The 27,880-nt window shown below is 48.8% G+C and overlaps 1 protein-coding gene across 1 annotated transcript in view; it reads left to right on the top strand.

Moving 5' to 3' along the window:
• The window catches only part of SLC6A11 (solute carrier family 6 member 11), a 118,979-nt gene that overhangs the window by 34,231 nt on the left and 56,868 nt on the right, over positions 1–27,880 (top strand). The window contains exon 5 of the mRNA XM_021713166.1: positions 21,092–21,226. Coding sequence (XP_021568841.1) covers positions 21,092–21,226 — 135 coding nt within the window. The remainder of the gene's footprint in view (positions 1–21,091; positions 21,227–27,880) is intronic.

Genomic DNA, 27,880 nt, shown 5'->3' with positions numbered 1-27,880 from the left:
GGCCCCCCAAAGTCCGAGTGATGGCCCGGTGGGAGGGGTTCTGTGTGGCTGGCGGCCTGGAGGAAGCCTGGAGGAGCTCCGAAGGGAGCCCTGCGGGAGGTGGGTGCTGTTAACCCTTGCCGAGCACCTCCTGGGCACCTGGTGCCGTGCGTGGGTCTCTCTGGGAAACGGGAAACTCCACCCCCTGTGTGGCAGGCACCAAATGATCCACGTGACTTTGCTCTCAGGGTGCGGCAAGGCACTGTGCTATTGGAAAACTAAGCCAGAAATGGGCGAGGTATTTATTTTGTGCTTACTGGATATCGGCACTGTGCTAGGCACCATCTGGGCGGTTAAATCACCATTAGCTCTGCATCTTGCCCTCAAGAATGGAAGAAAGATGGAGATACAGCACAGCAGTGAGGGGGCGCAAAGGAAGTCTGAGGATAAAGGTCTGGAGTCGGGGTCCTGTCCCCACCCCACCCCTTTTCTCCAACTGTGTGATTGAGTGTGGGTCACCCTGGGCTTCTCTGGCTGTGACTGTGCATGCTGCCTCAACTCTCTAAGCCTCAGTGCCCCCCCAGGTCAAGATTGGCATGACACATGCAGTGTCAGGTGGTAGAGTGGTAGATTGTTTCTATGAGAGAATGAGCCCAGGCCAGGAAGGATGAAGTCAGGTTAGCCTGGCAGCTGGTGCAGGCTGGGGAGAGGACGACACCGTGGGGTCACATGTCCAGGAGGCTCCAGGCAGGGGGAATTGTGGGCCGCCTCCGACAGATGTGGCAGGAGCAGTGATGAGCAGAGGCTCAAAGGGGCATCTGAGGTAGTGGCAAGAGATGACGTGAGCCTGGAACCTGATGGCTAAGCCACAGCTGGTGTTCCAGAGGTGCCCGCTTGCTGTGGCCTATAGGCCATTGACCTCTCTCTGGACTGATGTGGAATTGCTGTCTTGCTCCAGGATACCTAAGGGGTCTGCCCCTTCCCTTCTTCTCTGTTGTCGCCTATATCGGGCAGCATCCACAGAGAAGCAGAATTGGCAGGAGACACAGAGGGAGAGCTGGAGTGCAGGGCCTGGTGACTTCGGGGACAGGCTGGGCGAGCCTGAGCTCTTGGGCAGGCCATGGGAGGGGCAGGCCGGGACCCTTGGCCTGGGCTAGAGCTGCCGTCCACAGGTGGAAGTTCTTTTCTTCATCAGGAGGTCTCAGCTCATCTCTTAGTCCTTTCAGCTGATTGATCGAGGCCCACTCAGGTTCCTAGCCTAATCTCCCAGCCTGCTCAGGTCCAGGCTGCCAGACTCAGCTTCCTTCCACGTGGCTTTCGTCATGTAGCCTGCCATAGCTCCCCGTCACCTACAGCACCTATTCTGACTTTTTTTTGCCCAAACGATACTCTAGCAACAGCTATTTCAATGCGAAGAATAGTCTCCCCAAACCCTGCCACCTTTAGTTCTTCTTTCGTAGTGTACATGTTGCCTTGAATTCCTATATGCATATCATCAGAGCTGACATCGATGCAGATATGGCCATGGCTAGATGCTGTGGAACACCGTGCAGCAGCATCTCCTTGGTCTTCACAACAGCCTTTGGAGGGTACGGAGCTGTTAGTGCCCTCCCGCCTTTCCGAAGACAGAGAGAGATTACGGAACCCGTTCATCACCTCATAGTCAGTCAGTAAGAGTGCCAAGATTCAGACCCAGATCCATCTGGTTCCAGAGTCCTTGCTTCAATATCACTTCCTAACCCAGCATTCAAGGCTCTTCTTAGTCTCAGTCCAGTCTTCCTACCACTGTATCAGAGACTTAGTATATTTATAACTTTACTGTATGTTTTATAAACATGTCTGTCCCATTAAAAAATAAACTCCTGAAAGATGGGGTGACTAGCACTGAACCCAGTGCTTAAATAAAAAATGATGGGTAAGTGAGCAGATGGGTGGGTCAGTGAGTAGACAGGTGTCTGGGGAGGAGGATGGGTGACTCAGTGGGGGTTGGGTGGATGGAGGCCACAAGATAACTATGTGGATGGATGGACATGTGAACATTCAGTCTTCTTACTTTACTAATGAGGGGTGACGTGCTTGAGAACACACAAGTGACAACTGGCTGAGTAAAATATCTCCCACTGGTACAAGCACCCTATGAAGTAGATACTAATCACTCATTTTGCAAATGTGAAAAACTGAGGCTCTAAAGGTTTAAATCACAGGCCAGGGTCGAGTCCAATTCCACACACCTAGATCCTCCATCCTTTGCTTGCTTTTCCCTGCTGTCTTTTGTTCCTCCAGGAAGCCTTCCTTGACTTCTCCCACCCTCCTCTACTCCATCTTCTCCGTCTTCCCCTGCTACAGCTCTTCCCGGCAGCAGCATTCAGCTGTGTCTCTGACTGACTGTCAGACCTAGCATAGTCTCCCTTGCCTGAAGTCACATGTGTAAAATGCCTGTGGACCCAGGGAGAGTTCGTACCCTGTGAGGCAAATATTTATCAAGCGTGTCCTGTATCATGTGTCCTGTGCAGGGGATGGCAGATATCAACTCTAAACGTGTTTACAGACTAGAGCACAGGTCAGACAAGTAAATAGGGAGTTGCAAAATCTCCCTGTGATAAAGATAAACACAGCCTTGTGGAGGCAGTGGCATCCAAGCAGGTGAAGTGTGGATGGTTATTCATTACCCAGAGGCAGGAGAGAAGGGGATTCCAGGGAAGAGGAGCAGAGTACATAATGGCCGGAAAGCTAGTGTACTTCCCTTTCCCCTTTCCTCTCTTCTGTTTCCTTCCCCCTCTTCCTCTCCCTCCCTCTTCCTTCCTCTTCGTGTACATTCGTGGAGGACCCAAGAGCATGTATTTCTTCGTCCCTGGGGTAAGCCACATTGTGGGTGCTGGCAGCAGTCACTTGTTTGTTGATTCTGACAGTCAGCAAGTGTGGGACGCCTGTCACACGCGAGGTCCCAATGGATTGATTAGGGTGAAAATTCCACAGTATTTCCTGGCAGTCACACAACCAGTTACTGTCTCTACCCACCCACCCCCACCCCGCACCATGACTGAGAAACCAGCAGAGGAAAACCTATCTGGGGGGAGAGGACTGAAAATCAAGGTAGAGTCAGTAGAAATTGTGCGTGACCCTAAGTATGCCGCTCTAGGTGTGAGACCCTTGTCTGAGGACCTGGAGCCAAGGGAGAGGGTGATATTGCTGGTTGTCTGGGGGAAGTAGGGAGGTGAGGGGGGAAGTATCACAGAAGCGATGGTGTGGGACAGACGAGTCAGAGCTCAGGTCCTCCCTGCTGGGCTAAGGAGCATCACTTAAGGAGTCCCCATGTATGCCCCCAACATGGGACCTAGGGAGCATTTGCACGTGCCCGACATTGAGCCGTGCTCTCTCCTTTTATTATTTAACCATCTCAGCAGACTGTCAGGCATACCCCTTTTACAAATGAAGATCCCGAGGCCCAGAGCAGTAAGTGATCCTCACAGGGTCACACAGCCAGCTGAGGAGTCAGGATTTGAACCCAGGCCTGCCAAGGTGGCTCTCCAACCAGTATTCTTACTACTGGGAGCTCAGCAAGAGTCAGCTCCCTCCTTACCTTGGCGGACCTCACCCATGCACCACACTGGGTGCTCACGATGTGCCTGGCCCCTGGAGTGGGCTGGGTGACTCGGAAGTGGACGGGCAGGAGACAGCGAAGTCCAAGGCTCTGCCTCTGCAGCCAGGCAGCACGGGTCTCCGTCCTGGCTCTGCCTCCTCATGACCCTGGGCATGGGCCTTCTTGTCCGGTTTCCTCAGCTTTGACTGGAGACCATGAGAGCGCTCACCCTCTTGGGTTGTTGTGAGGCTTGAGTGAGGTGGCGTGTGTGGATGCCCACACGATGCTTGTCACACAGTGAGCATATGGATGCTAGTCTCACCTTTGTTTTTATATTATTGCTTATCATTTTGATAAACTCATCCTCAACTTCATAGTGTTCTCAGCCTAGTGGGGAAGTAAAATCGGATTCACGCACCTGAAGATTATTAATACAATTCTGAAGTATATGTCAATTGTCAGTGCTCATATGGAGTTTGGATAAGGAAGTTACTGTGGCCCAGGGTGATGTAGAAAGGCCTCCTGGAGGAGGTGAGATTTGAGTTTCACTTTGAAGGATAACTGAGAGGAGGGGCTAGAGCTGGGCCTCCCGCTGGAGGAGGGGTGAGGAAAGGGAGAGCCCAGGATGGGTGTGGGGGCTGGCCAGACTTCAGAGTAGGAGGAGAGGGAGCACAAGTGCCAGACTAAGTCCACGTGGGCAGTGAGGAGCCATCGAAGGTTCTTGAGCAGGGGCTGCATTGGGGGAGAGCAGTGACAGCACTGACAGGCCTCACATTGAACTCTGAGCTACAGCAGCAGCTGTCTTCCTTCCTGTTTGACAGCCCCTGATGTGTAACGAACTAGAACCCCCAGTGAGAACATTAGAGCAGACGATAATTCACTCTGCTGAAGCCAGACAAGATCTTTATCCTGAATCCCAATCAAGCTGTGTCACAATTACTACTGGCCCGGTATGTTGAAGATAATAGTTCCGGCACGCAGGAAGCAAGTGCTTACTTACTCTCTGCCAGCCCTGGTGCCAGACCCTTCACAAACCCCAGTGCCTCTTGAGCTGCACACTGGCCCTGCACCCCTTGTGTATGACAAGGATTTTGTAACAACACTTTCATCGCCCTGACGTGCAGCTCAAGTCATCTGCCTGCACATGTACATTCAAGAAAATGGATATGGTGCCCAGGCTATATTATAAAGGAAAGGCAGAAGAAAGCGACTTATAAATAAAGCAACACGTGTCTTAGTATGTAAATGCTCAGACACACAAGAAAACCTAATGAAGTCGTCAGGGGCCAGCACCAGCTTGCCGGGAATACATATGGATGTGAGACAGGAGGGGCGAGGTTCCACTCAGCCCTGTCTTGGTTCACATCTTGACACGACAGCCAGCCGGGTGGATTATTATAAAATCCCCGTGAAGACGACATCCACACACATGGGCAGATATGAGGGTGTGCCTTGGGTCACTCTGATGCTGCAGGTGGCATTGCCATGAGTGACATAATTTTCCGAAAGATGAACGATGCTCAGTGAAGTACTGAGCAAAGGAAAGTACAGCCTCTCCTCAATTTACATGGTAATTGCGTTTCTGGAAAATTCAGTTTATATTAAAATGAGGTAAAAAATACTTTGAGGATATATGTAAAACAGAGCTAGCTTCCAGCTTGAATAGTTATAACAGCCCCTCCCCTAGGAAGTGGAGTATTCAGAAATTGTGAGGGCAGAACCGTTTTTTGTTGGGCCGGGCTGGTTCCACACACTGTAGGATTCCCAGCATTCCTAGTCCCTGGTCGTTCACTGGGGCACCTTAGTCTTCGGGATGACTTGAATTTGTGAGGCAAACACCCACTTGCATTGTGTTGTTTCATCTTGGCAATAATCCTTGAAGTAGGTATTTTTGTTCCCACTTTATAGATGGGCACACTGAGGCTTAGAGAGAGGTGCAGTAACAGGCTCAAGGTCGCAGAGCTGGAACTTGGACCCGCTCTGTTTTTCTGCCCTGTTGTGGCACTTGATACTGTATTATTGTTTTATGGAGCAGTATGCCTTCAAATGAAGTCAGCATGCATTTATTAAACACCTACGGGAAGACATGAGCCAAACATCTAAGACTTGGTTCCCTGCAGCATGTGGGATGGCCCAGAGAGAAAGAGAATGCGGCTCAGGAAAGGGATGGGAGTTTCACGTGCCCAGAGCAGACAGTCCTCAAGGGATGGAGGCGGCTTGCACAGAGAGAGGCAGGGGCAGAGGCCAACTTACGAAAGCTGGCAGGTGAGCCTAGCAAGAAGTTGAGGGTGACAGAGAGTCACCAAAAGTCTTCAAGCCAAGGGGTGCTGTGACCGAACTTCCTTTAGAAAAAGGCCACTGTGCTTGTGTGGGGGATAGGCAGGAAGGCCCGAGGCCAGAACATGTGTCATGGTAACTTCAGGCAGGAGCCGGTGACAGCTCTCAGGTGGAGAGAGGAGTATGTGTGTACGAAACAAGCAAGAGTGTGAGTCTGCGCCCGGAGGGTGAAGGAGCCAGGGCAGCCCCAGAGGGAGCCTGGGTTCCTGACCTGAGTGCCCAGGGTGCGGTGGTGCTATTGGGGGAGATGGGAAAATACAGCAGGAGGCAGAGGCTGGCTGGAGTTGAGAGGAATCATTCTTTGGGGACCCATTCAGTCTACAACACTGTGATGCTACCAGTGGAGAGGTTTAGGTGGCAGACAGGATGTCTGAGCTCAGGTGAGAGATGCATGGAAGGAGTGGAGTCATCAGCATGTGTAGCAGGATGTCTTTACTTGGAGCCATGTCAAGGGATCTGTGAACCCCTTGGAATTGTGTAAAATCATAGGATCATGTGGATATGTACATTTCTTCTTTTTATCTTATTTTAAAGATGTGGGGTACAATTCAGGTTAGGTATACAAATGTTCATTATGCAGGTACCCTTGTGGATGTGGTGTGCCCCTCCCTCCCCTGGAAGTTTTCCTCAACTGCCAATTGCACCCCGAATATGTACATTTCTATAGGACAAGGGTCTGTCGATACCATCTGGTTTTCAAAGGGACCCATGTTCCCCCCAAAACAAGAAACCTCTGATATGCTGTACTTCATCTGATCTAAGTTATATCATGATTTTTTGTGCCAGAAGTAAATAATGCTTTCGATTAAGAAGGACATTTACCAGAAGCAAAAATGCTTCCAAATAATCTGCTGTCCATTGTCTTCGTGTTCTTCCTGTGTGATACATGAAACAGTCACACCAGACTCTGTTGCTTCGAGGCTTCCTTGTCTTTCAAAGGACCTGGCAGTGTCTCCTGTCCTCAGGCGTGGTATGTGGGGTCCTGTCTGGTGGTCAGCTGCTGTGTACTGCGGTGGCAGGATGGAGCACAGCTCCATCTCCTTGTAGATAGTGCTTTTCTTAGACTCATCAAGTACTTGGTTGTTTCTTTGCAAGAAAACGTGGAGTCACAATCATGTCGCCAGGGACTTATGTTTGCTTTATAGTATCAAATTCCACCCCTGTGTATTTCTGTGGCTTTCTGCAGAGACATGATATAATCTTTTAAAAAGACATTCTAAATATCAATTTGCAATTGATTTCAACTAATTTAGAATAACTTATCTGACAAAGCGTGTAGCTCAGCTGCAGTGATGACAATAGGGACAGCTATGTCCTCACTCCCTTCCATTCTGGCCGTAGAAACCACACTGCAGCTGCCACCTGGGAGCCATCCTGATTTCGGAGATAATAAGGCGAACGGTTTTTAAAACATGCATCGTAGCGTTGATGGAATTGAAGCTCTGGGAACAGGTGGGACCGCCAGGGAGAGAGTGAAAGAGGGAAGGGCTCAAGAGTGAAGGTGGGATTTAGTGAGCATCAGCATTTGAGGGACTACAAGGAGGAGGAGACTGAGGGGTTCTCTGAGGAGCAGAGAAAAGCTAACCTAGTGAGGCCTGGAGATGAGGAGGGCAGGGCCGTGAGATGTGCCTTGGGTGCGTCCACCGGAGCTAACTGTGCTTGAGTACGGTCAGAGCAACTGCCATGGAGTGCCGGGGTTTCTGGGAAGTGGGGCAAGACTGTGTTTCTCCCTCTCAAAAGGCTTATTCATGAAGAGGGGGAGGCAGGAAGGCTGAAATCAAAGAGGACACATGCAGGTTATAGCTTGGGCAGCACCCTTATCCAAGAAGGGGACACAGAAGGAGGAACAGATTTGAGGGAGGAAGTATTGTTTTGGTGTTGAGTATGTGGAATTGTAGGTCTTTGTAGGAAATGCAGGTGGACATGGACATGAAGGAGTTGGAAACATGCGTCTTGAATCCGAGCGATACCACGGGGCTGGTGAGGAGGGTGGAAGAGCATCAGCACACTGGTGGCTCCCAAATCCACAGGAGTAGGTGAGAAAGGCCAGGAGAGTGTGGAGAAGGGGATCGGACTGAGGACGGACTCCTGGAAAGCGGCTTGGAAACTGCGAGAGCTGCCTCTGGGGCAGGGCTTGTCCTGGGCCTGCCACAGTATCTGGCACATAATAGGTGCTCATCAAAGTTGGCTGATTGGTTGGTTGGTTGACTAATTAATGGAAAGAATGCATGAAGAAAAGAGCTTTTGAAAGAGACTAAAAAAGTCATGGAGAAAGGAAGCAGAAGACCAGGAAAGTCAAATGAAGGAAAATTTGAAAGCTACAGAGATGGGAAAAGGGCATGTATGAAGAAGCCGTTAGGTCTGACTATTAAGGGGTCCCCATGTCCTCTGGGCTGTCTGTCAGTAGAGAAGTGAACAGTGGAAGACAGATTGCCATCAACTGAGGTAAGAATGGGAGGTGAGCATCGATCCTTCTTCCAAGAAATGAAGCGGTTTTGGAAGGAGTGTGTTGCAGCCAGTGGCCAGAGGGGGATCTGTGTTGCTCAGAACTCATGGGGAAGGGCCAAGAGAGGCCCCAGGCACTGGACCAGTGGGGTGGGTGGGAGCAGAGCCTGCCTTTGAGAAGCAGAGGGTGCTTGCTGGCACCTGGAAGCCCCTTGCTCTTTCTGGCTGCAGATGCAGTCCCAGGGTATTGGCTTTCTCTTCACACCTGTCGTCACGAGTGTGTATGAGAGTAAGAGGACACGGGGTGGTGCGCCTTATCTGACAGGGTCCCCCCCACTGGCAGATTCTTTCCTGCGGAATGTGGGCTTTAGTGGTGCCCTTGGTCACCATGGTGACTCTAGCCTTCTAGTCTAAGAGAGATGGATAGGGTTTAAATCATTATTAGCCAAAGTACCGAGTATGTTTTCCAGGCAGTAAATAATAGCTCTTGATGCCAGTGTAAGCTTGGCTGGGAACTGCATGGAATATTTATGTCACTGTGCTTGTTTTGGGATTCGTTTTCATTTTTGTCGTCTTTATGGTAGAGTTATGTAAAAATCAATAGCACTGACTCCCGGCTAATCTTAATTCACCATGAAATAGGCTTAAATGCGAGAGTCCCCCATCCAGTGATGTTTAGAATCCTGTGGGCAAGGGTTTAAGCTGGGCCCGTTCATCTAAATGAGCATGGTTGCTATTTAAGTATCTTGTCACCCTTGCAGGCAGGGCTTGTTTCTTTCCCTGTAGGTGGTTTTTTTTTTTTTTCCAGGCTGAAGTGTGCTCCTGGCTCTGCCTCCCAAGCCCTTGCTTTAAGGGATTTTTCTCGAACAGTACATTCTAGGTCTGGACTCTGGAACAACAGAGACATGCCGTTCCCCCTTCAAAGCCCAGGTGCAGGCACACCACTATCACCTAAACTGCCATCCCCATGTCACTGTGCGTGTCCCTGAGCACCCCATCCCCGCCACTGTCCCCAACCTTTGGCGGCATATGTCTGTTCTAGGGTCGGCCCACATGCCCCCAGGGTGGGGGTGGGGTGTCAATCATCAGCATGCTCTCAGGATCCAGCCCGGGGCCCACCACAGTTGGGCTCAGGGAATGGCTGTGAGTTCCACAGAGAGTTCTTCATTCTCAGATGGAGAAGCTGGAAAGAGGACACGAACTGCTTGCTGTCGCATACGCACCAGCATATACCCTGTTTTGTTCCACCTGTAAATCCTGGGCTCTCGAGGTCTGAGTTTATTCACTCAGCTCTTTGCAGTCTATGTAGGTCTTCATGAAAAGATCTTCATGAGAAGCATGCCAGAGCGTGTAAGGATGAAGGCACCTTTGCCCTTGAGTAGATGCTAAGCAAAGAGAGAGCCAGATATGTCAACAGCTAGCCACCTTGCACAGCCAAACGAAGTAAGGACTACATGAAAGGAGGAAGGGAAGCTACCGAGGGCCGATGTGTCTGTAGACATCAGTTCGCCTCATTCTCACATTTGCTATTATCCACATTGCATGAACTGAGAACCCCTGAGGCTCAAGGGGTTGAGTTCATCTGCTGCATCATTATCCCCACTTTACAAAAGAGAATATCGAGAACTGGAGAGACGAGAACTTGCCGAAAGTCAGTCACATGCATAGAAGGTGCTAGAGGCTGGATCTGAACTTTGATTTTCTGAGGCCTAGTCCATATGCCCATATGCCATACGGCTCAGCGTGCTGCAGGTGAAAACGGTATGTTTCTTTCTGCCTGGATGTCTGAGTGCTGGGTCCTGGAAGACTAGGCGGTTGGATGGGTCTTGGAGGCTGGCAAGATCTTGGCAGGTAGAGAGGAGGAAAGGGCCTTCCTGTGGTCTCCATCATCATCCAACCCGGGTGAAGGACAGGACAAAAGTGAAGGGAAGGACAAGATTTGTTCAGGGGACACATGAGGATGTGGCCTGGGAGGTTGGATCATAGAGGAATTTAACTCCCCAGGAGTCTGTGCAGTGGTTGAGTTTGAATACTGCCTTTTTCTAGCTGTGTAACCATGGGTCAAATGCTCAACTTCTGGGTGCCTCAGGTTCCATGTCTGTGAAATAGGAATAATTGCTGTTTTCTAGAATTGGATGCCATAAGACTAAAGCGCACAGAGCAGACAATAAGTGTCAGTCTCATTGTGATGAGTTATCTCCTGGTCTTGCATTTCTCCTGAATGAAGCACTTTTCCCTCTTGAGCCTGCTGTGTCCAACCAGGATGTCCCTAGTTACCAAATAATAGAGTGTTGGAGCCACAGGGTTGGAATGAGCCATGAATGTGGGTGATCTTTCTGGTCCCAGCCAACAACGAGAAGACAGACATCATCCCCCGGGCTCCTACAACATTTGGCTTCTAGCCCACAGTATCCCAGACTCTAAAAATGCCCGAACGGTCTCATCTCTTACTCATGACCTCTAAGGGCTGGGAGTGGCATTTGGAGGTCAGCATCCGAGAAGTCTCTGCTACTTTCCCTCTGCCAGCTGTGCCTGAGCCCCCAGCAACAACATACCCTCAACAGGGAGCCCCCACACCCCTTCCTCACAGGTTCCCAGGACATCATGCTCATTCTCCTTGGTTTCTCTTCAAAGCCCAGCATCCCCCTTTATGGGGCAAGCTTCATCCCTGCTGTGTGTGTGTCTGTGGTTGTGCAGTTGGGTCCCATCTTTCCCTTCTACTCAGCTCTGAGTGCCTTCTATTCTTTTAAGCTGGAATCCGGTCCTCCTTGGTTTCATCTGGTATCATTTCCCCCCTTCCATCGAAGCACCATCTGCATCCTGGCCCTCAGCTGCCTAGATGTTGGCTGGATTCGGGACTCCAGAGGGCTTCTCATGCATAGTGATTTCTCTGACTGACTCCTAAGGCGTCTCTATCCTTCATTCCAGAGTCTGGTGGCTGCATTTCGTAGACACCTGTGTATGAATCCCTCCCATCCTGAGGAGCTTCCTCTCTCTGGGTTCTCTTCACCCAGATTTCCCCAGCCAGTGAATTACCACCTCTTCATACCAGCCTTCTGCTGCCACCACATTGCCAGCCACCCATCTGTCAGGGAGAAGATCCCGTTAGGATTGTCAAGAGCCATTTCCCAGTACCCCCTTAAAGTTAAGACTCCAGCCTCTCTTCGACAGTCTTGGGCCTAGCTGCCCTCTGTCAGCCGAGACTGCTCACTCCTGGGTTAGAGAGGATGATATCGGCAATCACAGTCTTTCTAACTATCAAGCAGTATCTTTGTGTGGGTGCCTTGCAGAGCAATCACCAACCAATCCTCACATCATCGTTTGAAGTAGGCATTGCCCTCATTCACGTGTGAGGAAGACGGATGCTCAGGAAGGCCTCCTGGGCCTTTAACCCGTGCACTCACCTTGTGTTTCGTGATGGCACCCACACCAAATTCAGCCACCCCATCACACCCATTCTAAATGGTGACTTTTTAAGACGTGGTGATATCTTTGGCAGATCTGTCGTAACTGCTCTCTTCCTTTATGGACTAGGCCTCTCTGGAGACTTTTTGATTCTATTTAGTGCCATTCCTGGTTGACTCTGGTTGCAGAAGGGTGGTCACTCTCAAGGGTCCACCTTCAGAATCCTCAGGTTGTCCTCAGAATCTTCTCTTCATGTCCAAATGGAAGGGAACAGTATGCGTCATTTGGGCTGGTGCCTTCATTTCGTGAAAAATGACAGCAGGCGCAGGACCTACTCAACAAATCGCAGAGGCAATTGGTGGTTAGATATTTAGGTTCCAGGTGTGGCTCTTTATAACAGAGACCTCAGAGAGCAGGAGCATAAAGAGGATGGTTTATTTCTCGCCTCCATAACAGCCCAGGTGTGAGCTGCCTGGTTTCAGACTCCTGTACTGTTGCTCAGCCTTCCTTAGGATGTTGCCCGCATGCTCATGGTCCAAGATGGCTCATAACCTTGACTTCATTTCAGCCTGTAGGAAGAGCAAGAAAGGAAGGGTAGGATACAGCCCTTTCTTCTAAGGACATTACCTGGAAGTTGTATACAACACTGTCGTTTGTATGTTACTGGCCAGAACGTAGTCAGATGGCCACATCTAACAGTAAGGAATGCTGGGAAATGTCCTTATTCTAGGCGGCCAGGGGTTCAGCAGAAAATGAGGGATTTTGTTACCGCAGAGGAGAGAGAGTAGATACTGGCATAGGGCTCGTGGCCTCTGTGCTGTAGTGAAAGGGGGGCCGAAGCCTGCCCATCCCTCCCCGCTGAGTCGCTCCCAGCTCCCATCCTGTCCCTCAACACCTGCCCTCTGTTTCTCCTCAACTCAGACCAGGGGTGGTGCCATGAAACATGGATCCCAAGGTGGGCCAGTGTTTTGTTGTATTATTTTAGGCTCCATACATGGGCTCATTTTCACATAAGAGAGTATACTGATTTGTAGAAAATGCTCCATACATGGGCTCATTTTCACATAAGAGAGTATACTGATTTGTAGAAAATATTAAGTAAATAATTCAGAGGTGATACATGTATATGGAAAAAAAAAAAAAAACAAAACCCCAATGACAAACCACTTACCTTGCATAAGAACCATAACTTCAGCTCCCCGTGGAAACACCACTGCATTGTTAAAATACTATTATCTCCTTCAAGAAATAGCGCTATTTTCTTGTGAAAGCATGACTCTACCTATTTAGAATTGGGTTGCTTAAAACAGAAACTTAGAAAAGAAAAAAAATCCCAGAAAGTTTTCCCTTACAATTACTGTATGTTAGAATGTTCTAGAACAACATGTGTAATGGTGATAAAAATTGTGATATATCCGTGGTGGCCTTCTTTCTTCAGATTTACATTTTCTTTGAGATCTTTATTCTCGAAGATCAGTAATTTCTTAGGGGAGGTTATGCCAGACTATTTGGTAAATGCTATAGCATTTTTTCCTGGGATTCAGATGATTGTCTCTAAAAAAACCAAAGAGGAGAAAATCTGTTGATATTTAAAAGAATGATTGCCTGTAATCCCAGCACTTTGGGAGACAGAGACTAGAAGATTGCCTAAGCCCATGTGTTCAAGACCAGCTTGGGCAACATGGCGAGGCCTCGTCTCTACAATACATCAAAAAATTAGTCAGACATGGTAGTACGTACCTGTAGTTCCAGCTACTTGGAAGGCTGAGGCGGAAGGATTGCCTGAGCCCAGCAGATCAAGGCTGTGTGGCCATAAGCATGCCACTGTACTCCAGCCTGTGCTACAGAGTGAGACTCTGACTCAAAAAAAAAATTATTGTCTAAGGATCGGATGGTCAATGCCTTGCTTTCCAACCATATGGGATGGGGAGATGTACCCCAGACACAGAGGCAAGGCTGACTGGAAGGAAGTGGTGGGAGAGCGGGATCACACAGTGTTTCCCTGGCTGGGGTAGTGGGCATTAGGGAGTTGCTGCCAAGTGTCAGGCAAGCTGAATGCTTGAGGTTAAATACAGCCAGAGGAGGAGAGAGGATGGCAACATCTGGCCATGTTTGCAGCTGAGGGCAGCATGTGTGGTAGAGAGAGCAGGCTTCTGAGCACCCCTGGCTCTGTGATCTAGCATAAGCCACTTCCCTCCCTAGTCTCCTAGGGTTTTTTTGTCTGCAAAGTGGAGGAACAACCTATCCATGAGGTATCAAGATCAGTTAGGGATACTGTATGAAACATCTCTGGCACCCAGTAGTTGCTGAATTAATGTCAGCATCTTCCAAGTCACTGGGTTGCAGGTTCACAGATGGTTCAGCCCCAATCTATGTCAGGACCCTGGACAACTCCAAAAGTTCTGGTCTTTTGACAAGGGTTGTGGTTGACTATAGACTGGTGTAGCAAACATTACGAGAGCTGGGAAGCACTTCAGAAATCATGCAGCTGGTACTTCCCACAAACACAGAAAGAGTTCTTTCTACTGGTGGCTTACAGGATGATTTTAGTAATGCAGGAACCCTGTTTAAAGAACATTACCTTACATGGTAATGGTTACTCCCTTATCACACCTCTGAAAGTAAAAGGTACTGTGAATTGCTGGTTTATGGTAATTACCTCTCTGGAACTTGATACTCTTGCTTTTGGACAAAGACAGAGCACAGCTCAGACTGAAAGCCTTTGGCTAGAGTTTAGCCACATTTTAATTTTGTCACGTTTATTTTTGTAGTTGCCTTTCCATTAGTGGTAAGGGATAATAGTTTTCTGTTTATGGTGGTAATTCACAGTTTTCTCATGACATAGGTCAATTTACCATAAGAGAGTATACTGATTTGTAGAAAATACTAAGTAAATAATTCAAAGGTGATACATGTATAAAGCAAAAAAGAAAAACCCTAGGGAAATGATATGACAGTAATTGAAGTCTGAATTAGCTTACCCTTGCCACTTGTAGGTGGTAAAATGCCAGCCCAGAGAGTCTATGAAACTTGCCCAAGCTGCTCATCGTATTGGATCTTCTAGCCTTGTGGTCCCAGGTCCTTGCCCCCGCACCACTCTGTTCTCCGGATGCCTTTTGAACCACACTCAGCTTTCCAATTGACTCCATTATCTGAGGGTGGGACTGCCCTTCTACAATTTTTGTGGCATTCCCAATAATCAGATAATCTCCCTGCTATGAAATAAATAGCCCTGTCCTGGAAGTAGGAAGAAAAACATCCCACAATCCCAGTATTGGGATGCAAATGAGCAATTAGAGTCAATTAAAACAGGATACAGTATAATTACCACCAATTGTGCTAACCTTTATATTCAGAAAGACTTGACCTGTGAAAACAGAATTAAACAATAGTAAAAAAACTCTTTCTTGACCAAGGGATGTGTTTTGGGCAGTCATGCCTCCTCTCATGGACTCCAAAGTTCTGGCAGACTCTACCCTCCTTCCCTCAAGCCTACCTCTCTGGGTCTGAGCCCCTGCTGGCAGTGACTGTGAACGACCAGTGGCTGTGAATGGCAGTGGTTGTGATAGTGTCTTGTCAGAGGCCTTATTGTGCCCATAACCAAACCCTGCATAATTCAGCCCAGTGACTGAGCCCTGCTGCAGCCTCCTGCCCCTCTCAAACAAACCCTGGGGCCTCAGCCTTCTCAAAAGGGACGCTGGACTTTGCCTGGAAACACCCTTGCACCTGAACTTGCTGCCCTCTGTGTCTGACAGGTTCTGTCTTTCACAACCAAATCCCTTGTGAGGTCCTTATTTATAAACACGCCTCTTAAAATCCAATTCAATTTTCTGAATCCCGTTTTACGTAGATCCAGCATCCCATATGGACACAGTATAAAGCACTGTTCCTGGTGGCCTGCATTCTAACTCCAGAGATCCGGGTCTCAGGCTGCTTACTCTTCCTCCATTTAGCCAATGTGTATTGAGCATATCTTATACATTGTACACTGTTCTGGGGTCTGTGGATACAGCCGGGAAAATAAAAGACAAAAGATCGCTTGTATTTTAGAAATCCTTAACTTTCAAGGCAAGAAAACAGCTGGTGGAAGGCAACTTTGGGTGCTGGGAGGATGCTGGGATGACAGGGGTGATGGATGTGGGATGGGAGTTGTTGAGGTCATGGCAATTCATTCTCTCTGCAACATCTGGGCAGACAGGATCGTTTATAGGGTAAACGGGTGGCTCCCGTGGTGAGACAGAGAAACTGTAAATGGACCACTCTGAGACTTCCAGACCTTTAAGATAGAGAGGGCAATGCATTCTCAAGTGGAGTGCAAATTCCGATTTTGAGGAGTCCTCAGCCTTGTGGGGATTCAGACACACACGGGACAAACGCTTTGGGTGGCCAGGAGCTGGGGACAGACACTGTGGACAAAAGGAGGCTGAGAAAAGGCAAGGGGCCCAAGAAGCCTGGCACGTTCCCCAACAGCAGGGAACCTGGTAGTCGGGGGAAGAGTGGAGGCTGGCCAAGTCACACGGCGTGCCTGGGCAGGGCCAGGATTTGAAGTCATCCCACTCAAAGCCCAAGCCTATGGCCGCATCCCACAACCTCGAATGCGAGGCTGGGGAGTCTAGACTCAGAGGGGCAGGGAAGAGACACGCCAGGGCAGCATTTCTGATCCTTGGGCTATACTGTGGACAGCATGGGGCTGGTGAAGACTAAGAAGAGCGGTGACGAAGAGCCCTGGAGATGTGGACAGAGAGGGGCTGTAGCTTCAGAGTTCAGCTGGAGGTCCCATTGGCAGGACTCAAGCTTGAATGTGTGGGAAGCTGAGGAAAGAGGCGAGACAGCGCCAGTGCCTGGGTGATAACCTGCAGGCTTCTGGGCATCCAAGAACAATATTCTGTACCCATTTCCACCTCCTTGGCTAGGGCCACATCTTCCCTGCCTGACCTAACTTTTCCCATTTTTGCTGTTCCTCAGAGATACAGCCCCAGCCCACTTTCACAGGCAAGAGAAGCTGGATCCCTTTTAAAGCCTCTGAACATCTCCCAACCTGTCTCTACAGCCTCCTTTTCTGTCTGACCCTGCTTATGTGGTACTGTGACCCCAGGAGTCTCCTTCCTGCATGTATACGTGCAGCAATTCCTTTCTTGAGGACGAGACCTGGGCCTTACCAGTCTGTTGACCTGCCAGAGGCTCCGAGATTATGGTGGCTGCCTGGAGTACAGTATGGAGGTTTCTGAGGTTGCATCCAGGCTTACCTGCAGAGTGCTGTGATCAATTAGTGATGCCTGGCAAGAGCACAGGAGGGAGGAATGGCAGTGTGTATGACATTTATGGGGTCTCTTGATGACAAATCTGTGTGGTTTTGATAGTACACAGATGTTCTCAGGAAAAAGCCAAAGATGATATCCAAGTGTCTGGCATGGCCAAGGGTAGAAACAGATTAGAAGGGGCTTTTAAAGAGCTCGAACAGATATAGATACAGATGCAGGCATCCTGAGCACTGCAGTGCATGCCACTCGCTGCTTGTGTGCCTTATGTAAGGATGCCCCTAAGCCACCTTTTGTACCCTGACTTGAGACTTGCAAACCTCCGCTTGCAAATTAATTTTTCTAGGCTAATGCCTGCCAACCAGTGGTTTCATTTTGGCAGCCTCACTCGTTGTCTGCACTGTGGTCTTTGGGCAATTCATTTGAATATTTTATTTCCCTCAAGGTTTTGTAAAAGGAGTGTAAAAATGAAGATGTGGATACCAGTGAAGAGAGTGTATTCTCCTAAACGTAATATAGAAGCAGAGCATCGATTTAGAATGCTAAACAATGGAATTGCTTCAAGATAGTCCCCAACCATGTCATAAGCAGTGCCCCTACGCTAATTGAAGAGCAATCTGCTCTACGTGTTGCCACGGCCCAGTGAGGCTACATCTGGCCAGGTTTTAAGGAACCCCCCTGAATGACACCCCAGTGGTCCCATCCACTCAATATAGACAAGATGCAGCATAACCAGCAAGTTTAGTCACATCAAAGTGGTCCCACGGGTGGAGGACAGATGTCATGATTTTGAGTTGTTCTTATGTTTTACACTGTAATGGTCTTTTCTTTAAATGCTATGGGCATTGGGAGTTAAGGTAGCTAAGTTCCAGAAGTATGCATCTGGAACAGGTCAGCTCCTGCCTGCACATTCTGAGTAATTAATCTTCTGCCACACAACAGACAAAAGTGGACATTATTAAACAAAAGTAACAAATTGTTAGCCTCAGCCTGATGTTTTATAGACTTAAACTGGTTGACTAGGGATTTCAGATTTTTGTTTGTTTTTTGAGACAAGGTCTCACTTTGTTGCCCAGGCTGGAGTGCAGTGGCATGATTACAGCTCACCATAGCCTTGACCTCCTGGACTCAGGCAGGCCTTCCTTCTCAGCCTCCTGAGTAGCCGAAACTGTAGGTGTGCCATTGTGCCTGGCTAATTAAAAAAAATTTTTTTTTTTAGAGATGAGGTCTTGCTATGTTGCCTAGGCTAGTCTCGAGCTCCTGGGCCCAATTAATCCTCCTGCCTCGGCCTCCCAAAGTGCTGGGATTATAGGCATGAGCCACTGTGCCTGGCCAGGGGGTTTCATTTTACAGGGAAATAATTAAGAATTTTATGCTGAAGATCTATCACAGACGCTGTCTACAAAGCCAAGAGAAACTGTAGATTTTATAGCACTGTTAGCTCTCTGGGCTGGAACCATCTAGCATTAGTGATTGCTGGCCTCTTATTTTTGTATTGTTAATGTCAATTGCTGGTCTCTTATTATTTACTTGACTTGCGTGCACCCTTTCTGGATTGCACGCTCCAGGACAGCAAGGGATTATTTGTGTTGATGACATGATGTGTAGCTGGAACTAATGATTGATTTGGAAACAGATGCAGAAATTGGTGGGGTAGAGGCCGTACATGGGCTGGGAGGTTGCCATCATTGTAGATTAGAGACGTTGTCTGGATAAAATAATCTAACCTTTCAGGTTGTGTCCACAGAATCCATGGTCACCACCCCCTACTGGTTCTAACTTTCTGTTTTTGAGAACTAGGTTTAAATCTCTGCTTCATCATTTACAAACCAAATGACTTAATTTCTCCAAAGTCTTATCTCTAAAATGGGGAAAATAACACAGTGTTTGGGTGGCTGTCATGAGGTTTATGTACACGGCCTAGTCGTTGAACATGTGATCTTGTAGTCAGGCAGACCTTGCTGTGACTCCCATGTTGGGCCACCATTCATTAGCTGGGCGATCTTTGACAAGTTACAGGTGAACCCTTTGGCCTTTGTCATATGTAAAAAGATGATAATCCTGCCTACTCTGAGAATGAATGCCTGGCTTGGAGAAGTGTTGAATAAATGTAGCCATTGTTATTATCATGTGTAAAGGTCTGGGCATGGAGTAGGGATTTTTTGCTTCCTTCTTCCTTTCATCCTTGTTTTCTATCCCAAACTCCTAATCCTCCTTGACACCTCCTTGGAGAAGCCCTTCCAGACTGCCCCTGTCGTGAAGGACTCCCTCTCCGTGTCCTACCATCCTTTGTTACATGACACATGATCTACCTGTCTCCATGTCTGTCTTTCCTGCCAGATGGAAGCCTTTTGGAGCAGAAAGTCCCCTCCAGTGATTCAGGCTTATATATATCCTCCAGTGCCTAGCTCAGTGCTTGGTGCATAGGGGTGTTTTTGGTGTGTGAGTGAGTGAGTGAGTGAGTAGGTGCAAGAGCTGAGTGAGTAAATGCTTAACTAAATGAATGAATGGAGTGTAGGACTGAACCACTGGGCACAGAAACCCTGGGGCGAGCAGGCGCGAAAGGTTCACTTAGAACTACAGTGTCAGAGTACAGGGTTTTATCTGGGGCATTGGAGCCTCTGGTCCTTCCACAAGCTTGCGCACACATCTGTGTCCAAACACATTCGGAGGGAAGGTCCATATCTGTCCTCAGGGTCTCAGGAAGGCCCTGACTCGCAGTGACTGATCTAGACAGATGGAGCAGCAGGCCCTACCAAGAGGACAGAACCAAGTGATTGGAGGAGAGAATGTGACAAAGGAGAGCAAATCAAAACTGGCAGGACCCCGAGTTCTGCAGGGGCCTCAAGTCGAGGACAGGGCCGGCATCTGCACGCAGCCCCTGGGACGGAACCCCTATAGTCTGTGTGGGTCTTGCTGTCTCCTTCTAGATGGCTCTTGTGCAGGAAAGCTCAGGGAAGGTTTGTGTCTTTCACTGTCTCGATTCTTACCCAGAATCTGCCAGCTGGAAGGGTCTCTCAGGTTCTTGGGGTCCAATCACCTGCCTCCAGGTAGATCAAACCCTGATGACTCCAGGTAGATGCTGGCTCTTCTCTGCCCTCCACAGCTTCTGCCCTCCCCTCTCAGCCCTTCCCTCTTCTTCCTGTCACTATTTTATCCTATCCTATCCTAGGCTGTGAACACTTGATTTTCATCAAGAGCCGTCGTTTTCAAAACTGTGGGTCTTTGTCCATTAGCGAGTTACAAACTGGATTTACAGGATCATGACTGGCTTTAAAAAATGGAGTTTGATAGAAAATATGAGCATGCATCCCACATGGAAGTGTTATCTTGTGAAGTTTCCTTTTCAGCTCTATGTGTGCTGGGTTGTGATATATATTTCTTTTCACGGGTTGTGGTAATAAACAAAACAAAACACAAAAAAACACTGCACTCAAGCACATCCTAGGCATTCAATAGACACTCGTTGGAAGACCCCATCCTGGAGGGCCAGTGGTGAGGAGTGAGGTGGGACAACAATCTGTCTGGGGTTCACCTGTCGCTGCACTGGGAAGCCCTTTTTCCCTTTGCTCCCCACATGGCCCACTGCCATCACCCCTGCTTCTTTTACTTTTTAAATCTTGTTGATTTATGATAAGAACCCTTGAGATGAAATCTACCCTCTTAGTAGACACCTAAGTATCCAATAGAGTACCGTTGACTCTGGGGACAGTGTTGTCCAGGACACCTCTAGAACCAATGCATCCTGCTTGGCTGAGACCTCACACCCCTTAGTCCGTGACTCCCTACTTCCCTCTCCCTGGCCTCCTGCAATCGCCATTCCCCTCCTGACTCTGTGAATTTGACTATTTTAGGTGCCTCCCTAAAGAGGATTCGTGCAGTCTTTGTCTTTCTGTGACTGACTTGTGCAGATGGCTGGATGGAACAGATGTGGTCTATACACACAGAGGCACACTAGTCAGCCTTGAAGAGGAAGGGCCTTCTGCAACACACGGCAGTATGGATGAACCTGAAGGTTGCCGTGCTGAGTGAAGGCAGCCGCTGGCTGTCACCGCTTCCTGATTCTTTCCTCCCCTCTCCTGGACAGGTTGTGTACGTCACTGCGACATTCCCCTACATCATGCTTCTGATCCTCCTGATCCGAGGAGTGACGTTGCCCGGGGCCTCAGAGGGCGTGAAGTTCTACCTGTACCCTGACCTCTCCCGGCTCTCTGACCCACAGGTAAGAGTTGCTGGCTCGAGTTGCTGGCTCAGTGCACAGCCACTGGAACACCTTCTGCAGAGTCCCTACCGCTGACCACCGAGGCTCAATGGCTGGCAGAACCATGGGAAGCCTATGGACTCCTTCTTACTTCATTTCAAGTGCATAAGTGAACGAGGCAGGAAAGTAAATGTTTTGAAATACAGTTACCAAGACAGTTTAAAAGGCAAATTTGTGGCATGGAAATGTATGCACTTTTTTTTATCAGTACATCAGACAGCCAGATCCAGTAGCAGGTCTGATAACGACCATGGTTTCAAGGCAGTGATGAGCATAAATGATACTTAAAGATGCCTATACAGTATGAAAATATCTAAAATGTCTACTGCTGTCAGCACTGTGGTTTGTTGCCTGCATTCATAATTGAAACAAGTGCTAGATTTCAGTTCAAAGTTACTGAACATGTAAATAAAAGTTTGCCCACCCCAAATCATAGATCTTTGCAATGGTGCATCTCAGGGAGAGAAACTGGGTCTTTGTTCCTGATAGATTTTCTTTGTGTGGGCAGCTCATGGTAAGAAAATAATTGGAGAAACTAGCAAACAATCAGTTGTCTTATCCAGTAAGGTACTGATTGTTCTGAGTCGTGAGTAGTAGTTGTTCATGCCTGAGTCTTTCTGATGGGTCTGCAGTGGTGCACTCGGGAGCACGTTAAATGAGATGAAAACGGCATCATGCCAGCCCGGTGCTCACCACCTCAGCTATGAGTTAGAAGCTCTTGAGGAGGTTTTGAAATCCCAACTCCCATAGCACAGCCCAGACCAATTAAAATAAACTCACTGGGCATGGGTTCCAGGTGTCAGTATCTTTTAAAGTTCCCAGGCAACTCTGATGCACAAAATCATTTACTCAAAGATATTTGAGTGGGCAAGCGGTACTCGTTTTTCTATTAAACATAACATGTAGGTGCTGCGTACAATTTTCAAATAGAGCATAACGCTGAAGCAAAATTTCCAGTCTGCGGTCTGTGGTTTACAGCCCCCCCCCCCCACCCCCGACAGGAGCTTGAGGGGAAGTATTTGTGGAGAGATGGTTAGTGCAGCTCAGAGGGCCTTCACTGTGGCTTAGGAAGTGGATGGAAAGCATGCTCATCTTTGTCTCAGTTTGCCATGCCTTGCAGGGCTTTGAGGCTCAGGGTACCACCAGTCCCCTACACTGCATCCTGAATTGCAGACAGAATCCCCAGGAAGCAGGAAATTGGCTCAGGGCTGTCGGCCTTCCCAACTCTGACCTCTGATGGCAAAGGCTCGATTGAAGACACTGTTTTGGAAAGCACATTCCCCAGCTCTCTGGTCTGTGTGTTTTTGTTAGGTCCACACGTGTCCTGCCTTGACCCAGGATAGGTCTCCTGTTCTCTCCTCTGCTCATGGACTCCTTTTTCCCAGGCCTTAAGGTAGTCAGTCAGGAGATCCCAAGCATCACCTGAGCATCACCTGGGTGATCATCAGAATACCTTGGAACTTTGGAAAATGCAGATTCCAGGTCCTATCCCTAGAAACTCTGCTTCAGTTAATTTGAGATGGAGCTGGGTCGTCAGTATTATTGAGAAGCTTCAGAGGTGATTCTGGTGATCAAAAAAATTGGGAATATCCGGTTGGCACCTGTAACCTTAGAGCCCCTACACACACACACACACACACACACACACACACACACACACACACGAGGCCAGACAGTTCACCCTTCAGATCTTCTCCCCTAAGCATCCATTTCCCACCGTCTCCTTCCTTTGGCCCCTGGCTGCCAGGCTAACACTTCCCCACAAGGCTGTTCTATGGAGCAGCCCCTTAAGAGTAGCAGGGAGTCTGCTGGGGCAGGAGTTGGGACGTGGGTTCTCCCGGGTCTGCCATGGATCCTGAGTGACCTTGGACAAATTTCTTCTCCCTTCCTCCTCAGTTTCTCCACTGATGACACTGGGCCTCAGTTTCTCCACTGATGACACTGACAGGTTGAATTCAATCAGTGGTTTTCAGTGTGGATTCAGAGAGCCCCAGATTTCCCACGAGCATGGGCTGACCACATCCAGCCCTTGGTTTCATAAATAAAGCATTAGTGAAACACAGCCACTTCATGTGTTTGTTACATATTGTCTGTGGCTGCATCAGCACTACAAAGGCAGAGTCAAGTACTTGAGACAAACTGAATGAACGCGCCTGTGTCAGGGGTCCCAAGACCACCCACGCATCCAGTGACTCACTAGAAGGACTCCAAGGACTCAGGAACAGTGACCCTCATAGATGTGCTTTATTTCCGTCATCAGCAAGAGGAAAAACCCTGTCAAACAGAGTCTAGAGGGATCTGTGCACTGACTTCTCACGTTCCCTCCCTCCTGGCGGAAAGTTGGGAGGAGAAGAGGGCCCCAGAATGTGCTCCTTCCAGCCTCAAAATGGGGCCGTGCATGTGCAGTTTTTCGGCCCAGGGATGCCTTCTGTGCCTCAGAGTCCAGGTTTTTAATGGGGTGTTTTATTGAGTGCACAGGTAGTCTCTGTGGGATCAGTCACAGCCCTCAGGATTCTAGAGTCACAGAGGAAACACAGGTGTTCACCAGAAATCACACTGCCGTGCAGGTGGTCTAGACAATGGAATTTAGTGTCCCAGACATACAAAACAACCTCCTCACTTAATGCTGTAGGGAGCACCTTTGAGCCAAGTTCCTAGACACCAATCAGGAGCCAACCCAGCAAGCAGGCCCTGCCGCACAGCAGTGTCAGGCCTGCTGTGTTAACTTGCTCCTGCAAACCTGCAAACCCACAAATATTTACCGTTTGACCCTTCCTGGAGAACAGGTGCTGACCCTTGCCCTGGAGCACCCTCAGGACACGTGAGCAGAGCTGCTGGGCTCCAGCTCCACCTGACCCCCCTCTCTCCATCCACGTTGCTCTCTGCCTTCGTGGCCACCAGCCAAGTCCAGGCTGCCACCACCTCTCACTTGAAAACTATTGTAGCCTCCTGACTGACTGGTCTTCCAGAAATGGCTTTTGACCCGGCAGGCCACCCCCACCTAGCAGCAAAGGGAACTTTTTGGAATGTCAATCTGATGGACACCTCTTGGTTTAAATTCTTTCTGGGTTCCCAGCGGTCTTTGGAATGAAATCCAAATGGTGAAGTCACCAAGGTCCTCTGTGAGCTGCCTTCTGGCTGCCTCCCTGCCACTCTGCCTCTGTCAGGTCATTCCATGTACTGGCCTCCTTTCTAGGCCTCCGGGATACATGTCCTTTCTGCCATTGCACATGTTCTTCCTCTGCTTGGAACACTCCTTCTTCCTTCCTCCATCCCTCCTTCTCCACCTTGCGCAACTAACAGCTACTTATCATTTAGGACTCAGCTTAAACATCACTTCCTCAGGCAAGTCTTTCCCGACTGTGCGCCACACCTCCCAGACCCCATACTTGTTTTCCAAAGCACTTACTACGTTTGCATAGGTTTATATTTATATATTTATATGTATGTATGTATTCTATATATGATTTTTAAAATTATCTAAAACAATTTTTTAGAGACAGAGTCTCACTCTGTCACCCAGACTGGAGTACAGTGGTACAATCCTCGCTCACTGCAGCCTGGACTCAAAGGGTCCTCCCACTTGAGCCTCCTGAGTAGCTGGGACTACAAGTTCATACCACTGCATCCAGCTACTTTTTAAATTATTTTCTTAGGGGTGAGGTCTTGCTATGTTGCCCAGGCCAAACTCCTAGCCTCAAGTGATCCTCTACCCTCAACCTCTCAAAGCACTGGGATTATAGCAAGTGTGAGCCACCATGCACGGCCTGTGTGGTTTTTATTTGTTCAATGTCTGCTCATTTGTTCAAAAGATATTTTCCGTGTGCCTACTCTGTATCAGAGATTATTGTAGATATTGACAATATAGCAGTCAACAAAACAGTGATCCCTGCCCCGTGGAATTTATATTGTATTCAGGAAAAAAAACCAGTAAAAATATAAAAGTGGAATATAAAATCCATGGTGACAAGTACCATGGAGACAAAGCGTGGCAGTAGGGAGGGAATGCCAGAGGGGAGCATTCAGCTTTCAATATCCAACAGGGAGGCCGTGGAGGGTCTGGCAGAGGAGGCAGCTTGGGAGCAAGGTCTGTATCTGCCTTGCTCACTGTGTGTCCTCCTGTCCCTGTCTAGCTCAGTGACTGGTACATAATAGGTGCTCAATAAATGTTTGCTGACTGACTATGAGAGCCAGCACTATTTTGATTTTTGAAGACAAGTTTCTGTTTCTTTATCAACACTTCGAATAACCTCCAGATCACCAAATCTGTGGGCTGTAATGTTTTTTGATTCTCTATTGGTGATGGCCAGAAAATATGTGTGTGTGTGTGCGCGCGCGCACGTGCACGCACGTGCACACATTTTCCACCCCCACCCAAAAAAAAGCAACTGTGTCCCTGGAAAGCCAACTGCTGATTTTCTGGGACAGAGGTAAGGATACTGACCCAACAAGGGGAAGGAAAATACCTCATGCAAGTTGGTGGTTTTGGAAGCTGGGATGTATTACAGGAAGAAGCCCAACCTGACCCGATTCCAACAATCCCCATTAGTGAATTATCAGCCCATGAAGAAGTGGAGGCACTGGCTTCCATCCCTGCTCTCCTGCTGGTGTGACCCCAAGTAAGCCCCCTCGCCTCTCTGGGGCGAACTCCCCTCTTCCTTGGAAGGAGGAGCACAGACTGTGCCTGCCTGCACTGGCAGATGGCCTTGAAGTTCAAGTGCAATGACCCAGTCTTGGAGGAAGAGTTTTTTTTCTTTTGAATTATGTATTTATTTTAATGAGCATTAGAAAAAACCTGAGACATGAACCACATCAAACCCATGGCTTAGCAGGTACCATGACTAGAATGCACACATCTGGATATATAGGTTGACTATCCCTAACTTGAAAATCCAAAATACTCCAAAATTTGAAACTTTTTGAGTGCCAGCATGACACGCAAAGGAATTGCTCGCTGGAGCATTTTTGGGATTTGGATTTTCAGATTAAGGATGCTCAGTCTGCATATACATACTTACATATAGCATATGTATGATTAAAGTGAGACTGGTGTAAAAGCAAATATTATTAAATAAATGAAAGAACGGACATAGTATATGGTAGACATAGTGTAGGTAGAAGGGCATGACAAACGTAGTGTAGGTGGAAGGTAACTGCCTAACATTTGGGGCATGGAGAAGCACCCTGGGATGGTATTAGGACTTTCGATAACCACATGGTCACCTTGGAGACAGCTGAGGCACGGCTCTCGAAGTCAGAGTCGGTTGGCTGGCTGCAAGTACCTGATCGGGGGTCCGTGAAAGTTTTAGTCCTGAGTCTCTCCATGTGTTTTCCTTTTAGCAGGTGCAGATTGTTTTTTAAGGAAGAGTGATCCTGACTTAGTTTCCCATTTGCACTTCAAATTGCACCGTGAAGAAAAGTTCCCAGGAAGTATCTGTAGGCTGGGTTATTTGACTAGTCCGGGGACAAGGAGGGCCAGGTGTACCCTTGTCTCTTCGGGATAATCTAGAAGTTACATTGTTGAGGCCTGCAGCTACGTGGAACTATCATAATCTGTCCGAGGGTAGAGAGGTGGGAAGGAGATGTGATTGGGGGGAGAGTCCTTAGTGGAGTTAGAGAACTGGGCTTTGTAGAGTGAGTGCCAGCCTCAGAGTCCCATGGGCCCCCAGAACTGCTCCATCCAGTCCTTCAGGGGTGTGTGGGGGGGTACTCAGGTGGACTGAGGGTCAGTGAGGGTAAGATGAGCACTTGTTGGGAAGTCCTTCCTCATCTGGGGACTTCAGGAGAGCAGGGACTATAACAGTCATATATGCTGCTCATATCTCACCAGAGCCCAGCAAAGCTGTCCCTAATTTGTTCACTAATATTTGTTGTAGGCCTGCATGTGGCAGGTTCACAGGAAGCTGGGAGGGATGAATAGGCCCTCCTTGTCCCAAGGAGCCCATAGTCTGGTGGGAGAAGGCAGAGGCTCACTTCTCCTCATCCGGGTTTCCCTCCTGAGGAAAAGAAGGACGTGAGTCAGATAAAGTCAGAGGTTCTTGGTGTCCTTACAGCCTGTTGAAAAGAGGTGGCAACTTGTTATGGTCGCTCGTGCCAGGGCCCGCAGGTGACTCGCGCATTTAGATATTCGAGTGGGCGTGGTTTCCAGGGACTGGCTTCATCCCATCATGCTCCCCCTCCCACCTCTCCCCTGCTGGGACACTCCAGTGGGAAAGTCAGGGAGAGCTGAGGTACTGGCGTAGGCCAAATCCCAGGGTCACCGTGTCTCTCCACTGGCCTGCCCTGGTGCTTGGTAACAGCTGTGAGGGTTGCGTATTCTCATCAGAGCTGGCTTCTTGCAGGTGTGTGTGGGGTTTCATGACATATGGAGATCAGAAGAGGAGGAGACCCCAGCCCACAGGCTGCTCTTCCCCCCCGCGCCCAGCCAGAGTGGGAAGGAGCCCCAGTTTAGCCCTGTGGCTCCCTGGTGATCCAGGATCTCTGTGAATCCTGGACTGGGCCCAGCTCCCCTTCCCTTGGGATTCCTAGGGCCTCATCATGCCTGTTTGCGGTGCCATTCCCATGTCTACAGGGATGCAGGGCATCTGCCTGGTGCAGAGTGCTGGGCCCTGGCTC

The sequence above is a fragment of the Carlito syrichta genome, unplaced genomic scaffold, assembly GCF_000164805.1.
Source record: "Carlito syrichta isolate Samal-C Ts95f unplaced genomic scaffold, Tarsius_syrichta-2.0.1 Scaffold304318, whole genome shotgun sequence".
NCBI classification, from domain to species: Eukaryota; Metazoa; Chordata; class Mammalia; order Primates; family Tarsiidae; genus Carlito; species Carlito syrichta.
This window is presented reverse-complemented; position numbering and strand designations above follow the sequence as displayed.